Source organism: Canis lupus, chromosome 5 (genome assembly GCF_048164855.1).
Source record: "Canis lupus baileyi chromosome 5, mCanLup2.hap1, whole genome shotgun sequence".
NCBI classification, from domain to species: Eukaryota; Metazoa; Chordata; class Mammalia; order Carnivora; family Canidae; genus Canis; species Canis lupus.
The window spans coordinates 51415920-51434512 of NC_132842.1; the positions used below are offsets into that span (position 1 = coordinate 51415920).

General features: G+C 34.1%; 1 protein-coding gene across 2 annotated transcripts in view; it reads left to right on the forward strand.

Annotated features, from left to right (window-relative positions):
- Positions 1-18593, forward strand: part of CWC27 (CWC27 spliceosome associated cyclophilin) — a 192181-nt gene that overhangs the window by 85994 nt on the left and 87594 nt on the right. The window contains exons 11-12 of one of the 2 annotated variants that reach the window (XM_072826627.1): positions 5547-5650; positions 10809-12427. In XM_072826627.1, the coding sequence (XP_072682728.1) occupies positions 5547-5650; positions 10809-11065 (361 nt within the window). In that variant the 3' untranslated portion in view covers positions 11066-12427. Of the gene's footprint in view, positions 1-5546; positions 5651-10808; positions 12428-18593 lie in introns of those variants that run through there. The other variant, XM_072826625.1, reaches the window with a different exon arrangement.

The following is an 18593-nucleotide window of genomic DNA, read 5'->3' on the forward strand; positions in this document are numbered from 1 at the left end:
GTTTCCCTGATTTAATATAATAGGTTAGCTATTTCCTGAATATATGTATATATTTTCACAATTCATGTGTATACTACAACATATTATGATACCTTCTGATCCATGCTAAACCTCCATTCCCCGCGTCTGCTGATGATACTATAAGGCTAAAAATCGTGCCATACATCTGTAGTTTTAATGGATCTGATAGGCCATTATTATGCTATTTTATTATTTCATCAACAGCCAAGCCGTTGTTTCATTACAAGCAGATTCGGTATCTTTGTTTTAAGGCAGCAGACTGAAAACCATGAAGGGTGTACTGTTTGCTTTGCAATCATTTCCATGTGTTATGAATTCTTATCAGATGTTAGGAAATAGCAGGCATAAGCTAACTGCAAATACTGTATCTATGGTCCAAGAAACAATGATCTGTAATGGACATATGTTTAGCTGTCAGCTTGCTTAATAACATCTCTAAACAAATTCATTTATTGTCCATTGTCCACTTCATTTTCATAAAGTTCTTTTCAAAAGCCTGTCAAACATAAGGTCCTTTTTCTTTTCTTTTTTTTTTTTTTTTTGGAGGTGAATGTTAGAAAAGGCCAGTGTTGGAGTTCATCACCCTAATATTAAGATACTTCTCATGGTATAAGAAAAAAGAACAGATATAACTCAGAATTTTCCTAAGGCACATTCCTGGAATAAAGAAAAGAAAAGCATCTGGGAGGGCGCCTGGGTAGCCCAGTTGTTTAAGCATCTAACTCTTGTTTTCAGATCAGGTCATGATCTCAGGGTTGTGAGATCGATCTCCACATCAGGTTCCACACTCTTTTAGGGAGTCTGTTTGGGATTCTCTTCTCTTTCCCTCTCCTGTTGCCCCTTCCCCCACTCATGCTCACTCTCACTCTCTCTAAAATAAATAAATAAAATATTTTTTTTAAAGCATCTGGGGAAAAATAAAAACTGAAAATTATGCAAGGTAAGTGTTGTTGCTATTTTAAATCTTCAACCTCAAGTTGAAAAGCTGCACAATTTAAAACATTGCAAGCTTTTAACTACTTCTATAAAGTGATATGAACAGTCTGATGAAAATACACACTTTATAGTTATAAAAACTTTCCTGTGTAGTTACTTATTCATAGTGTCTTCTGTATAAAAAACATTCAGCTTAAGAATCAGGTATTCAAGTCTAAATGTACTGTTCATTCAGTGAGTAATTAGCAAACTAAGTAAGAAACCACATAAAGAATCCGGAGTCTGTATGTATCATGTTTACAGTTCCATTATTAACTTGGGCAATATTGAAGATTATATTCCAGAGAATATAAGATTGGGAACCCTAAAATTAGACTGTGACCTAAGAACTACTTTAAAAGCTTGCACTTCATTCCAGGAGTTATGTATTCCACAAGTACCAACAGATAGTGTTGTTTCAGTAGTCTGAAAGATTTTAACACTGTTGTAAATTCTGAATCATTTGAAAAATTCAACATAATGAAGCAATTTTGAATCATCTTATAGACCTTCCCTTTTCTGTCTCACTTTATCTTTTTTGAGTTTTTATTCATCCTTATTCAGTTTGTATGTTATTATGGCTCCTTCAATAGTGCATCCAAGCCTTCGGCTATTTAAGGATAGATCTTTAGAAGCTGGCATTATGTGTGCATTGCCCTTTATAAAAATTGTGAACAGAGTTGATCTTCACATATAGTAGAAGTAACATTTATTTATAGTAACTAACATAATAAAGAAATATGGCTACATCACAAACAACCCTTAACTGTAGTGCTATTTTCAACATGATCTAAAGAATAGAAGCTACCATCTTTTGAACATGTATTGGGTGCCCAATATTTTAAATATCTTACCTCCATTTTATATTTGAAGAAACTGAGTCTTGGAGAAGTTAAGTAATTATTCTTAGGTCACTCAGATAATAAGTAATAGAGTTAATTTTTAAATTAGGACTTTCTGAATTCAAAACTAATATTTTGATAATTGCACTTTACTGACTCTGTCAGCTTATACTGTCACTGCCTCTCATTCTTTGCATATTTCAAATGACTCTCATAACTAGTTTGTTTAGCTATCATGCAGCATTTCCTATTCAATTTCAAAATAATCTTCCCCTCAAAGACCTTAGTATTCAGAAAACATCATCTAAATGTCTGAATTACTTTCCAAATTAAATTCTTTCAAATAGTATAATAAAAAGATAATGGTATTTAGTGGATAAAGCAAAGATGTGGTTGCTATTCCCTGTGCTCGTTTAACTTCAAGAAATAGGAAGTAATTACATTTATCTGAGGAATACACAGTGAGAGCCTAAATTAGGCATGGATGTTGAGAATCAAGAGGAGTAGTTCTATATAAGACAGATCGGAAAGGGATCCCTGGGTGGCACAGTGGTTTGGCGCCTGCCTTTGGCCCAGGGCGCGATCCTGGAGACCCGGGATCGAATCCCACATCGGGCTCCCGGTGCATGGAGCCTGCTTCTCCCTCTGCCTGTGTCTCTGCCTCTCTCTCTCTCTCTCTCTCTCTCTCTCTCTCTCTCTCTCTGTGACTATCATAAATAAATAAAAAATTAAAAAAAAAAAAAGATCGGAAAATGATATACTTCGACAGTGATTCAGTGAAAGGGTAGGGAAACAATCCCAGAGGAAGTTTAAAGTCTAGTCATTAGGAGGAAAATGGTTCCACAATCGAATAGGGACTTGGGGGAAAGGAACAGATTTGGGCAGGGAGGAGATGTCTTCAAGTTTGAACACAGGAAGTTTGTAATTATGCAGTGTCTAGCCTCCACTATCCATCTAGATCTGGGCCCTTGAAATGTGGCTATTTTAATCTGAGATGTTCTGTAAGTGTAAAATACATACCAGATTTAGAACATTCAGTACAAAAAAGAATATAAAATATTGTATTATATTTTGATATTGGTTGCATGTTGAAATAATGACATTTTGGACATACTAAATTATTGAGGTAAGATAAATTTTTTAAATTAATTTAACTTGTTTTCTTTTACCATTTTTTTAAATGTCATTGCTAGGAAACTTAAAATTGCATGTATGTCTTACCTTATATTTCTTTTGGGCAGCACTAATGTACATGAAGATTTATAACAGAAAGCAGGCCCAGGGGCACCTGGATGGCTCAGTCAGTTAAGCGCCTGCGTTCAGCTTGGGTTATGGTCCTAAGGTCCTGGGATCGAGCCTCATGTTGAGCTCAGTGGGGAGCCTGCTTTTTCCCTTCCCTCTGCCCCTCCCCTTGCTTGTTCTCTCTCCCTCAAATACATAAATAAAATCTTTTTTTTTTTTTTTTAATGCAGGACTAAAAAATCAGGGCAAAACATCTAGATTTGGAAATAACTTATATAAAAATGACATTTGATGTTATGAGGTTAGATAAAAATGCCAGTGTACAGGGTATAGAAATGAGAAAAATGCCAAGAATGATAGGTCGAGAACAGAAGGAGTAATTAAGAGAATAAGAATTGGAGAATCACAACTAAAGTGGTACATAGTCTGATTAGAATAGAATTTCAAGAAGGAAGGAGGGGTTAATATTGAATGACAAAAAAGCCGAAGAGGAAAAGGAAGACTGAGAAAAGGCCATTGAACTTAGTTGATTCAGAAGCAGTCTCAGTAGAGTATAAGGAGGATAGATTGCAAGAGATTAAGAAGTTTGAGGTTGATAAAGTAAACTCTATACATAAACTGTTCATTCAGGCAAGGAATCCCCTGGTGAAGATATCATCACTTGATTGGAGCAGAATCCAGGGAAATTTGAGTATGTTGTTTGGCTGAATGAAAGGATCAGTGAAGCAGGCGTGCTTGGAGTTGTAAGGAAGAGAAGATCATTGCTATCGGGCGGTTTTTACGTACTAAATCCCAAACTTACACGCATATTGGAATCACCTGGGGAACTTGTTACAAGGGCAAATTCCCAGGCAATATCTCACATCTAACAAAATCATATTCTCTGGAGCCTTGTCTCAGAGCATGTTGTAAACAAGTTCTTCTAGGTGATTATGGCATGTTCATAAGAGCAAACAAGAAGATTAACGGTGCTGGTGAAGATATCAGTGAAACAGCCAACCATATCTAAAATGGATAGAGAGCCTGGTGGGTAAGAATAGGGCTGATGGATTATGAACTGTGAAAGTGTTAGCTTTCATTTTAATATGAATGAGCACAGGTTCAATAAGAATGAAAGACAAAGTTAAAAAGGAAATAGATTTTGATCAGAGGAGGAAGTTTCAGAATCCAGGATCTTGGAGGCCAAGCAGATAGAAAACATGGCTATATGTGTTGGATGTAGATAAGAGGTCAAAAGAACTGAGTAATGCACTTTGGTAACTGATACAGGACAATGGCTTTTTTTTTTTTTTTTTTTTTTTAAGATTTTATTTATTTGGGAGAGAGAGCACAAGCAGGGGGTAGAGGGGGAGGGAGAAGCAGGCTTTCCACTGAGCAGGGAACAAAATGTGGGGCTCAGGACCCCAGGCTCATGACCTGAGCTGAAGGCAGACGCTTAACCAACTGAGCCACTCAGGTGCCCTTAAGACAGTGATTTAAACGAGGAAAAAAATGTATAAGATTTGGGGATCAAGAAGAAACACAAAGGTTGTCAGTATGGAGCTATTTAGACTTAAGATTTCACAAAATCTTTCAGCTTTTGTGAAAGATGGCTTGAGTATCTTTTAGACCTTCTCCAAACTTGTTAACCTACTCAAGTTTACAATGTTCTTTGAATATCTGTTATTCACTCTAGCTTTTACTGAAATAGAGTGGATGCCTGACATTCACAGATAGGAAATGCAAAGTTTTGACAGGCCACAAATGACCCTAAGGTTTCATGTCATGGGTACAGAGCATAGGAATGTGAATCTCCCCTAAAACTGGCGTGTAGAAACCAGTCATGTAGGGACTTGTAACAGTCAGTATTACATCTCAGTTTACCTTTAATATATGATTGTATTAATAATCAGAATACGTCAGCCTGCTAGATTTCACACAAAGGGTAGAATTGTGGTATTGAGTGTGTTAAAAACTAGTTGAGTTTTAAAAATTCAGTTTAAAACATTTTAGCACTGCACCTAGCATGGAATTGCTTAATAAATGGTAGCTTCTGGTGCCAGTTCAGGGATTCATCAAGTTTTAAAGCCACATCTTTTTGTATATGTCCGGGTTTAGCAAATAGAATTTCTGTTAAAGTTTTGTTTTGATTCAGGATCTCCAAGATTTATTACACTGGAACTAGAATGTTAAATTTGCAGGTGAATTAGGAGAAAAGTGGATCATTTATCACTTACCTGTTTCTGTTTTATATATTTGAAAGGGATTTTTTTATAGGTAATTCATATTGCTATTATGAAAAATTGCAGCTTTTACCATATTCTTTATCTGTGTGTCCATATCATAATACACATGTAAGAAGCAAAATGAATTACATTTTGTTTCTCTTAGATACTTAGTGTACCTGAAAACCAATAATCCTGTTTTTGCTAGACAGTTTTCTTTCTCACTGTATTATATACTTACATAACTGTTTTTGGTTTATAGTGATGAACTCAGAAAAGAAGCAAGACAGTTAAAGCGGGAACTCTTAGCAGCAAAACAAAAAAAAGTAGAAAATGCAGCAAAACAAGCAGAAAGGAAAAGTGAAGGTAAGGATATTTATCAGGTGTTTATTTTCATTTGGTACATATCTTTCTTCCCTCCATCTCTTCTTCCTTCCTTTTCTTTCCCTTTTCATTCCTTCCTGAGTTTTGCTTTTTTTTTTTTTTTTTAATACTTTTTTTTTTTTTTGACAGCCAACAAAATAAATTTCTAGTTAGGATTTTGTCTAAGAAGTAAATTCAGTCAAACATGATCATAAGTATTATTCTAAAAAGCGTAGTGAAAACTAACAGAGATTTGACATCAGACAAAATGTAACTGCCATAACATAGTTCACAAGAATGGAGTGTTCGTTTTTTATATTGTATATATATACCCTTTAAAACATTAAGAAAAGCATTTAGGTGCTATGTTTGTAATAACTTCAGTAAACATTTGTGCATTGCTTTGAATAATATGAAATTAAAGTCTTGTTTATGTTAAGACACTGAAAATCTAAAATACTAATAAATAAAGCTCATCAGAAACATTCAAAATAGGGATCCCTGGGTGGCGCAGCGGTTTAGCGCCTGCCTTTGGCCCAGGGCTCGATCCTGGAGACCCGGGATCGAATCCCACGTCAGGCTCCCGGTGCATGGAGCCTGCTTCTCCCTCTGCCTATGTCTCTGCCTCTCTCTCTCTGTGTGACTATCATAAATAAATAAAAAAATTTAAAAAAAAAAAAAAAAAAAAAGAAACATTCAAAATAATATCCTGCTATTAATACAGGTTAAATGTGTTCTTTGTTTTACTATTTTTATGAAACTAAGAGGGCTTTTAAAAAAGCTGTTTCACTGATGATCTTTAATTTAAAACTGTTTCATCTATAGAAAGTGTAATGTTCAATTTCCAAATTCACAGATTGGAACCCTCTGTTATCTTGTCCCAATAATAAATTATATTGTATATTCAATGAACATGATGAGAAATTTTATTGTTAGCTTTAATAATATATACTAAATTTGGCTTAACAAATCTGTTTTATGCATATGTCTTCCATAAACTCATGCTGTTTGGATACCAAGAAGTAATGTTTATCTACTAGGTTCTTGTTGTAACAGATACTGGAGATATATCAAAGAATAGGATGCCACATCTGGCCTTAAAGATTACATATTCTGATACAGATCAGCGGTACAGCATTTGACCATAGGCAGTATTTATTTTTAAGTAGCTCAAGTAATACCACATAACTATCTAAAGGACATAGTTCTTAGGTTATTTGCACCATATCCCCCACTGACTGACTGTAAAGTGTCAAAGTAAACACAAGTACTTAATGAAAAATTCAAAGTCATTGATTTGAATGAAACTAAAAAAATTAACTCATCATAATGCCACAAAATATAAGCTAAATTTAAAGGAAAGGATAAACTTATGTGTGACTAGGTCATGTAGGTAAAGTATAACCCAGAACAGAAACCAGCTATATTGGCAGTACTGAGATTTCAAAGAAGTACAGTGAGGGTTATTTTATTTTTAAGTTTAGACATAATTTTCTCAGAGTACTGTTCCGTATAATTAAAAACATTTTGAATATATGGAAATAATTCCTTTCAACCAGAAAAAGCTTTTACTTGAACTTTTAATTCATCTTTGAGCTAATAATTATTAGTATGCCCATGTCTCAAGAACCCTGCAGGGCCAGAGGTATGAAGTTGGCAAAAAATGGATGGTTCTTGCCTTTTGTATTATGATCTAATAGAGGAGTGAGAGAATTGGAAATAGATAATCACTGTAATAGTGTTCTATAGTTAAGGCTTATATTAGATATAAACAGTGCTGTTTTAGTTTGTTTATCTGCATTTGAAAGGTTTTAAAGAATGACTTGAATCTTAGAATGATTTCTTAACACAAAAGAGAAGATTCTTCTAGGGCTTCTAGATTCTTCCAGAGCTTATTTCAGTCTATTTATGAGAAAGTTAGCCATGTTAAAATCTTATTTTATGCCATAATTAGAAAATTATATTAGTAATTACCTCTCTGAATTTAATTTTCCTCGTATCTTCCAGAAATACCTGGATTTTCCTTAAATCTCAATGTCAGCTAATATTAGCTTCCACAAAAAATAAGGCATTTTATTTATTTATTTTTGATTGTTTTATTTTGAAATAATTTTAGACCTACAGAGAAGTTACAGAGTTCCCATATTCCTCTAATGTTAAGGTCTTATACAACCATAGTACAATGATTAAAACCAAACATTGGTTTTGACTAACTATGGACCTTATTAGAATTTCACCAATTTTCCCACTAACGACTTTTTTCTCTCCTATTTTTCCATCCAGAATCCCATATTGCATTTAGTCATCATGTCTTTCCTTAGTCTCCTCTGATCTGTGACAGTTCCTCAATCTTTCCTTGTCTTTCATGTCCTTGACACTTTGAAGAGTCCTGGTTAGATACCTTGTGAAATTGTCTTATTTGAGTTTGTCTAATGTTCTCTCATGATTAGATTAAGGTTATGCATTTTTTTGGCAAGACTGCCACAGAAATGATATGTCCTTTCCAGTGCATTATAAAGCTATCTATTGTCTTTTTAGTCTTGATACCACCTGGATCACTAGTGTTTAAAGAAATGTCTGTTGAGCTACTACTCTCTAAAGTTACTCTTTTTCCCTTTGAGATTTTTAAGTGTTTGGGGGAAAAAAATACTTTGAGACTGTCTATCCTGTTTCTTTTCAAGCTTCCTCCCACCAACTTTAGTATCCATTGGTGGATCTTGCCTATAGGCAACAGTTATTTACAGTGATGTTCTAATGATGACTTTTTATTTCCCTGATTCCTCTTTTATTACTTGAAATTCTTCTGTAAGAAAGATATCTCTCTATTTATTTACTTACTTATTTATATCAATTTGGCTTATGAATATTTATTCTATGTGTTATCATCCCAAACTATCATTACTTTATTTTGTTGTTCAAATAGTACTAGAATTGGTTATTAGTAATTCTTTCAGGTTGGCTCCTGTGTCTTTTTAACTTGCTCCCAACTTTGAGCACATTTTTACTTTTGAGCATAAGATGCTCCAAGTTGATCTTATGTTTTCCCCACTCCAGATTTGGAATCAATCACTTCTCCAAGGAATTCTGGTTTTCCATTGTATTTAGAAATCAAGATCTAGGCACTAAGTCAGTCTTTTTATTTTGATTCTCATAATTTTAGAGTCCTACTAGGAGCAATATTGTTTTATCACCTTTTTGTTAAAATGCTGAACAAAATTTGCTTTTAGCCCCTGTCTGTGATGCATTATGATTTACCTTTTTCCTGGAATTGCATTTCCTCTAAATTTACTTGACCTTCTTAAATTGACTAGTATGGCTAATGTTAGAAAATTGTTTATTATGAAATATTTGTGAATTTCAGTAAACACTACATTATATTTGAAATTCACATGTTCCTATGAAGTTTTTGTTTTTTTTTTTAAAGATTTTATTTATTTATTCATGAGAGACACACACAGAGAGAGTCAAAGACACAGGCAAAGGGAGAAGCAGGCTCTGTGCAGGGAGCCTGACGTGGGACTCGATCCCGGGTCTCCAGGATCACACCCTGGGCCGAAGGCAGGTGCTAAACCGCTGAGCCACTGAGGGATCCCTCCTATGAAGTTTTTAAGTCCAGTTTTCCTTCTTGCCTCATGATTAAAAATGACCCCATGAGGCATCTCATTACACATCACTTTAGAAACAAAGTAGAATTTTAAGCATCCCTGAATATATGTCAGAAGTTAGCCTATCTTCTCAGCTGAAAGATATTCCATGGTTAGATCTATATAAACTCTGGGAACAGATCCAAAGGTTCTCATAAGCATTTTCATAATAAGATCATCACAGGGAAAGAAGTTGAAAGTGTTACTTGACTTTGGCTCTATAACTTCATATATCAGCCGAACCTATTCAGGAGAGATTTCTTGATTGGGTTATATGGCTACATATCTAGCTTTTATAAAACATTTTCTTTTAATCCAAGACTAAATTATCTAAGTTTTGTGACAACTCTGGATGATTTGGTCTTTTGAATATTATATAGTATATCTAAAAATTTAATTTGCCAATAGACTTATTAAAAAGCGGTTTTTATTAGGTATTTTGGTTTGTAAACCAAAAATATAGACGATATAGACACAATATTGTGCAATATAGACACAATATTATTTTCCAAATGAATTTCCATCTAGATGCATGTACGACATCTGCTAATATAGAAAGACTAAAAAATATACTAATTTTGATATTTTTAATAGTAATTTTGTAGTAATATTAAGTGCTTGTTATATGTAACACTAAAGATTATAAGAATACTTTAGAGTATTATATCTTCTCAAAAAATAAAGAGGAAAGTGTTAAGATTTTTAAGTTCAGTTACTTTTTGCAGTGATATTTAAGCCTGTGGGACTCCATTTTCTTATAAATCCAGGTAGAAAATGCCCTGTGTGCCCCTCACGGTTCTTGTTAAGAAGTGAATTAGATAATGAGAAGACCTTTAATAAATTTACAGTTCTATGTAACAAATAATTTTAAATTTGTAAGGAAAAAAATATAACTATTTCTGGTTCCATTTTGTCCTATCCAAGTCCTATTAATGGAAATTTTGAATTTTAATACTGTGTTGCCTGATTATATATAATCAATATAGCTAGGTGTAAAATACAACATAAATCAAAATTTCAAAATAAACATTCCTTTCAGGTACTTTCACAATTACATTTCTATAATAATATTCTTTGTTTAAAAGGGGTTTATGTATGAGGTTGTCTACATTCTTAAGTAAAACATCCATTAGTATTATTTCCCAATTTTATTAATTTATCTGTTAAGTCTAATACTTGCGGACTATTTTAGACTTTAACGTATTATCCTCAGATTAAAAGTACTTGAGAAGAAATCATCAGAACAAAAAAGCTTTGCATTCTATGTTTGTGCATTCATCTTCCCAGTTTTGGCCTTGTGTGAATGGAGGCCTCCCATTTAGCATTTAGCCAAGTGTTCTAATAGATGTGATACTTTATCAGGGCTTCAGTCGTCTTAGGAAGTCTCCTTTGATCAGAGTGCCTTTGGTTTTATAATCTTTACCCAGTTTCTTGAGCTAGATCCTTAGCCAAAGGTGTATAGACAACCAGGAATTTATATTCTAACTATAGTTGTACTTCTTTTTTTTTTTTTTAAGGTTTTTTTATTTATTTATTCATGATAGTCACACAGAGAGAGAGAGAGACGCAGAGACACAGGCAGAGGAAGAAGCAGGCTCCATGCAGGGAGCCCGACGTGGGATTCGATCTAGGGTCTCCAGGATCGCGCCTTGGGCCAAAGGCAGGCGCCAAACCACTGCGCCACCCAAGGATCCCTATAGTTGTACTTCTAAATCTCTTCTATCACCGTAGCCAAGTTACTTTAAAATCAGGACCCATTTATTTCTCTCTGTAGCCAAGTTACTTTAAAATCAGGACCCATTTATTTCTCTCTGTATAAATTTAAGATAAATAAAATGTGTTATTCCTATTTTTATAATGTTTTACTGTTAAGTATTTCCTTTTTATTAACTCCTTTAATTCCATCATAACAGAAAATAAAATACTTTTGTTGCTTTTACATCAATAAATACTTTGGGCCCCATACAATTGAACAATCCTAAATATATTGCTATTCAGTACTACCTTATTATGGTGATAGTGCCATGGGTACAGGCACACGTCCAAACCCATCAATCTATACATGTCCAAACAAGTGCAGCTCTTTTATATACCAGCTATGCCTCAACAAAGCTGCTCCCCCAAGAATATTAATGCACAATCCATAAACCTCTTAACATCTCTTCCCTCATAAGAAAACATACACTTACAGTTGAGCCAACCTATTAATCTTTTGCAAACCAATGTAAAACAAAGCTTCTCTATGAAGTAAAAATGTATATAGGACCATTTATTTTTTTCTTCAGTGTTCTCAGGAAAGCTCAAAGTCTGCTATTCCTTATATCACAAGGATATTGTCAGATAACAAATATGGTTGTACTTCTACATAAGTATAGAAAGAATATAAGAAAAGCATTACATAAATATAACCTCATAATTTTTGCCATTGGTTTGCCATCTAAATATGTCTAAAGGCTTCAGATAATGTCTTAAAAGAGGTTTCACCAAAAAAGTAAAAAAAAGGCTTCACTTTTGAAAATGAAAGAAAACATTGAGGAATAAAGCCATTACATTCGTCTATAATTAGAAATTTTTATGATAGTGTGAAATTTGACTCTACGATTTAAAACAGTGAAATTAGGGGATCCCTGGGTGGCTCAGCGGTTTGGCGCCTGCCTTTGGCCCAGGACACAATCCTGGAGTCTGGGGATCGAGTCCCGCGTCAGGCTCCCGGCATGGAACCTGCTTCTCCCTCCTGTGTCTCTGCCTCTCTCTCTCTCTCTCTCTCTCTCTCTCTCTCTCTCATAAATAAATAAATAAATAAATCTTTAAAGAAAATAAAAATAAAACAGTTAAATTGTATTCTCAGTTGAATGCAGAATCTATAGGTTCTAACACCCCAGTTTAGGTGAATGAGGAATGTAGTATTTTACTTTAAATACCAGCAATGTCAGAAGAGATGTATTAAGGACAATCCTGTTTACAGCCTGGGAGTCTCTTTAGTCCCACTGTAAATCATCCAGGCCTGTGCATATGGTTTTTATACCAATTTGGAATAGGATTGATAGTTAATTGGAGATAGAGTTGGTTTCCTGTATTGACTCTGTCAAGATCTTTAACAAACTATATAATCCTTTTCATTAAATTATGTCTCTAAGTCCTTTCCAGGTTTGAATTTCTTCCTATCAAAACTAGTATCAAACTGAACATAGTCACATAGAGGTACAGGTTTAGACATATTCTCTAATCAGTTTTGGAAAGATCCTCTTTTCAAAGTTCAAAGCACACAATACCTATTCTCTAACTAGTGCCAGAAATTAGAGGAGGGAGGGCAATCTGAGCTTGTAAATCAAGAAAGAATTTGAAAGCCTCTTCATGAACACATCCCTAGAGTGTTGTGTACCTCTCAAATTGCACTGGACCATTTCAGGTTTCGTGAGACTCTCTTTGGATTAAGTCAGACTAAGGCCTCTCAGGCTTGATAGGTTGTAAAAGTATATCGTTTATGACTACTTTTCATCTATCATATAATGTTAAACTAGCTTAATCTTGGTTTTTATAAGAAACAGAAGCTCTTTTGGAACGTTAGCTCTGTGTTGTGCCTAAACACCATGCAAAATTCATTCCCCTCTCTAAGCAAACTGGTACTTTTTTTCCAAAGCACTTAACTTCCTTCAGATACTTGAGTCATCATTTTTTTTCTTGGAGGCTATAAGTATCAAGCCTATTTTTCCCACAGTCAACTCTTAATCTAGTCTGTATGCTAACTTTTAATGCTATTTACATAAAAAAGTAAAGGTGTATTTGTACTTGACTCATAGAAAGCCTCTCAGGCCAGCCATCAGTAATCCTCTGTTTATTCTTACTTTGTGTATGGTACTAACTGATTATTCGTTTCTAAATACAGAACAGATTAAAGAAAAATAAAAGTGAGGGAGAGTACCCTTTAAAAGGGGAAATGTTATGGTATATGAAATATACCTCAAGAATTAAAAAATAAATAGATAGGTAAGCAAGCAAGCAAACAAAAGAAAATCCAGGGTAGGTAGGGCCTGGCCTGTGGATCTTGCTAGCCCACTATTTTATGGGACTTAAACAAAATTAAAATTGAAAAAGTGAGAGAGAAAGGCACAGCAAGGGACATTCATTCTGGCAGCAGCAAGAGGTGATAGCTGACCGCTTGACAGCAAGAAAACACAGGAACTAATAGTAACAATATTATTGGTTTGTGGTACTTCGTTATACTTTGAGAGCAAATAGTATTAAAGTTATTGATGCTCTTTCAATTAAGAAAAGTTTAATGGTCCTTATTATTGTTTAGTAAGGCAGAGAGAGATTGGGCAACAATTCTAATTGGGAAAAAAATTTAATCATTTTAATCAATTAAAGATAAAGATTCTCTTTTCTGAGATATTCAGTTGTAAGGAATATTTCATTTCTTAGAAGTCCTAGAAAAACAGACTCCCTCTATTGCAGGGTAATCAGTCTCTAAAGTAAAATTTTATTAAATACATGTCATTACCTTCGTGTATGCTATATTTTTATATAGAAAAAATATAGAAAAATATAGCAGAAAGCATGCTATATTTTTAACAATGTCTTTCAGTAATATTTTAAATAATATACATAAATATAATATTATGTATATTATAATATACATAAATAATATAAATAAAATAATATTTTAAATAAAATATACAATGAGAAACTTAACTCTCATCTGTTGCTGTTTTTCTGAGCCAGTGTGTTAAAGGTATGTCTTTGCAACCCTTCACTGTCTTAAAATACTTTTATTTATTTATTTATTTATTTATTTATTTATTTATTTATTTATTTATTTTAAATAGTTTTGAAATAAGAATTACTTCTGCCTGGTAATGGGTGCAATTCCAATATAGGAAATTTGACAAGCACCTTTAGCTATATTTTTAGGAACTGCACTTTGTATTCCTGTTACTAATACTGATGCCATTACTAACGCAGTAAAAATAGATTTGTTAATTGATACAGGTTAGTAATAATCTCTGGCCTTAACTGTCTCTTTTTTAAAAAGTTGTATTATTTCTTCCAATTATAAAAGTAATGTACAACCTTTGCAAAAATATCAGAAATGTGGATAAAAAGGATAAAAAGATCATTGTACGGGCACCAGGTCAGTCAGTTAAGCATCTGCCTTCCACTCGGGCCATGATTCCAGAGTCCCCAGATGGACACCTGCATCAGGCTCCCTGCAGTCTGCTTCTCCCTCTGCCCCTCACCCCACTCATGCGCATGCTTTTGCCTGCGCACATGCACGCTCTCTCCAATAAATAAAATCTTTAAAAAAAGTAAAAAGAATCACCCCCATAATACTTCTGCCAAAGACCAGCATTGTTAACTGTGTGATATATTTCTCAACTTTTTTATCTTCATGCCAGAAACACACATGTATTATTTTCCATAATGCTATTTTATCATAGTCTTGTTTGTAATATGCTTTTTAAAAAACTTTACAAGTAAAATTGATAACTCTTAAACAACCTGATTTCAGATGTATTCTTCCTCTTAATTTTCTCATATCAGAGGAATATAGAGGACAATGGATGGATGTAAAGACTGTATAAATGTAGTTGAAAGGTAAAAAGTTCCCACCATTTTCAGCTCTAGGGTTTATAAGGTGTGAGGGCACTGACACCCATGGACTCCATCTCCATTACTGACCAGCATTATTTATACTTCTCATGAATTAATTCTAAACAACAACAACAACAAAAATACTTGATTGACATTGCCTGGCAGCATGCCACCTCTTCATTTCTCAAGTGGCCAGTGATAAATCTGCAAGGAAACATTATAATCAATATTGAGAGCATGAACTGAAATAATTACAAATTTGTCATCTTTAGAAAGTAAGAGAGGAGGGGTATGTGGGTGGATATGCACATGTTGTTTTTTGTTTTGTTTTGTTTTGATGTTTAGATTGTCTCAAGGGTAGAGCTAATATCGTCATTAAATTTTGATTATAACCAGCATTCCCATTTGGGAGTGGAGTTGTTAACTATTCCAGATTGCTGTCAAGACCTTATTTTAAGTGAGATGTTTTTCTTTTATGTGACATTTTATGAGGTTTTGCCAAAAATGACATCAAACATATAATTCATTTGAGTGCTGAGTTTCTTCCACATCTTGCAGCACTTAATCAAATTTGAAAAAGATAATCTTTTCACAACTTTAGAGTGTAAACCTGTGAATATGTTTCATTAAAACTTACTTTGGACAGTTTAATCTGTGTGGAATTAAGTTGATCTTTTTTTTTTTAACAATTAATGCAATATGCTGATACTTTTGAGTGGTTATGTTGTCTAAATTCTTCAAAATAAACTCCTGGCAGACAGTATAGATGCAGCTTTTGAGTATTCGTAATTTTTCATGCAAAAAACACATAATCCCTAAATTATATTAATAGCTACAATAAAAAATTTGAAATGCCAGAAAGGACAAAAAGAATGAAGAAGTTCTCTCAGAATGTCAAAAGATATCAAAATATTAAGAATCTTTAAGACTCTATTTTGAAGTACATAAGTAGTTTATATTGATTTTTTTTAATGGCCACACAAATATGCCTATTTAAAACATTATGCTGCATTGTGTTTAAAATATGAAAGTAGGCTAGCTTTAAGGAATGTCTTGAACATCAGAAAATCTGATCTTGGGCTCCTGGATGGCTCAGTCAGTTTAGCATCTGCCTTCCACTCAGGTCACCATCCCAGGGTCCTGGGATTGAGTTCCACATCAGGCTCCCTATGCTTGCCTCCTTCTCCCTCTGCCTGCCACTCCCCTGCTTGTGCACATTCTCTTTCTGTCAAATAAATAAAATCTTTTTTAAAAAAGAAACTCTGATCTTGACTATGCTCTATTTTCAATGAATAGTTTTGTGCAGTCATTACAGAGTTTGGGTCCTGCAAGGAGCATCCAGGCTTACCCCTTCATCATATACATCAAAAGCCAAAGGCCAGGGCAGCCCAGGTGGCTCAGTGGTTTAGCGCCGCCTTCAGCCCAGTGCGTGATCCTGGGGTCCCGGGATCAAGTCCTGTGTCCAGCTCCCTGCGTGGAGCCTGCTTCTCCTTCTGCCTGTGTCTCTGCCTCTCTCTCTCTCTCTCTCTCTCTCTCTCTGTCTCTCATTAATAAATAAATAAATAAAAAGCCAAAGGCCACCAATTAAGGGACTGACCCAAGATCACACAGCAAGCTCAGGTACTCTGGCTTCCATGGCTCTGTTTTTCAATTTGATCAAACCTTGAAGAGATACAAAGTTTTCATTGGTATTTATTGAAATCTACTTTGGTTTTGGTGAGAAAAATTGTTTCTAAAACCCTTTCTACAAACCTAGAGTCTTTTTTGAAGAGCAGATTATTGTCATACTTGTAGTGTCTTTTCAAAGGCTAAACATGTAACTTTGCAATGTCTGGCAAAAAAAAAAATTTTTTTTAAATGTTAGAGAAAAGGTTAATTTCTTTTTTTTTGAAAAGGTTAATTTCTGGCAACATGGCAGACTAAGAGTCCAAACTAATCCTTCCACTGAAAACAACTAAAAATGTTGGATATAATATAAAAACATTTTCTCATATTATCTTATGAACTTGCACAACAAACAAAACAAGAAATAACTAAACTGGGGAATAAGTAAAAATGTGAATTTAGAGAATAAGTGGAGCACTTGGTCTGGCTTTAACCCTAATGACATTTGCTAAACTGGCTGAACTAGAGAATTGTTTTTTGAAGTCTTACAAACCTAAGGTTTTCTCAAAGTAGGGAGTATCTAATAGAAGAGTATCCCATATAGTTGGGAGTCCAAACATCCCTATCCTTTGTGGCGGGACGAATTAGAAATAAGCAGAATCACCTCACTCCCATCAAAGAACTACAAGGAAAACTGCCTGTCTTGAATCATGGCAGTTATTTTGGGGCATGAACATTTCCTATGGACTCTAGCAATAAGAAAGTCTTCTCATCAGTTTAGAGCCCAATTTTATCATGCCTCATTGTCCTCAACCAAGAACTCAGTTGGAAACAGTCCTGGATCCTCAGTACCCCCAGAAGTCTGATACAAGCAAACATAAATCCTTTCAGTAGAAACCTACTTTCATTCACTGTGCTCACAGAAAGTTCGGAAGAAAATGAGTAGCTCTGAATGAAAAGACAAACACACCAGATACTTGACAAAAAGCTAATAGAAATAACAGACAACAGAATCAGACTCACAAATTCTTCAGTTTTTATTTAGATATTAAGTGTTAATTATATGTTACATGTTTCAAGAAAAGAAACATTAAAAAATATATAGAACAAGAAGATTTTAAAAGTAACTTAGGAAACCTAGCAATGAAGTTATAATAATTGACATTAAAAATTCAATAGGTTTTATAGCAAATTAGACATAGCTTAAAATAGCATTGGTAAACAAAGAATTGAAAAATTATATGGAAGTCAGCCCAAAAAAGAGCTAGGAGACATAGAAGAATAGAAAGAAAAAAATATATCCAGTAAATCTAATCAAATTCTAGGAGAGAATCAAAGGACAAACAGAGGCACTATCTGAAGAGCTAATAGCTGAAAATTTTCTGTAACAAATGGAAGAGATCAATTCATAGAGTAAAGAAGAATGAAAATACCTAAAAGAGGGTAAGTAAGAATAAATCCAGATGTATTCACACCATGATAATATTCAAAGCATTCAACACAAAGAGACCTTAAAAGCAGCCAGAGAGAAAAGACATTACCTTTAAAAAAAGGCATGTGGTAAAAAAATAAAAAAAATAATTAAAAAAATAAAAAATTAAATTAAATTAAATTAAAAAAAAGGCACGTGGGTGGGTCAGTTGGTTAAGCATCTGACTTTTGATTTCTGCTCAGATCACATTCTCAGGGTTGTGCAGTTGAGCCCAGCACTGGGTTCTGTGCTCAGCGGGGAGTCTGCTTGAGATGTTCTCTCTCTCCATCTGCCCTCCCCCATTGTGAGCTCCAAAAAACATAAATAATAAATAAAATTAAAAAGCAAGAGCTAATTTCTCAACAGCAATGATCATGGACATAAGACAGCTTGTTATCTTCAGTATAGTGAAGGAAAGTTTTCCTCAGACAGAAAAACATATTTTACTACCTACCTAAGGAAGAAAATTCTAAAGGACATACTTCAAGCAAAAGATAAGTGAGCATAGATAGATCTGTACTGCAGAGAGAAAAGAACATAGAAAGTAGTACGTATATATCTAAAGAAATAATGAGTAAAATAATAATGTCTTGTATTTAAGATAAAGATAAAATTGGGACTTCTGGGTGGCTCT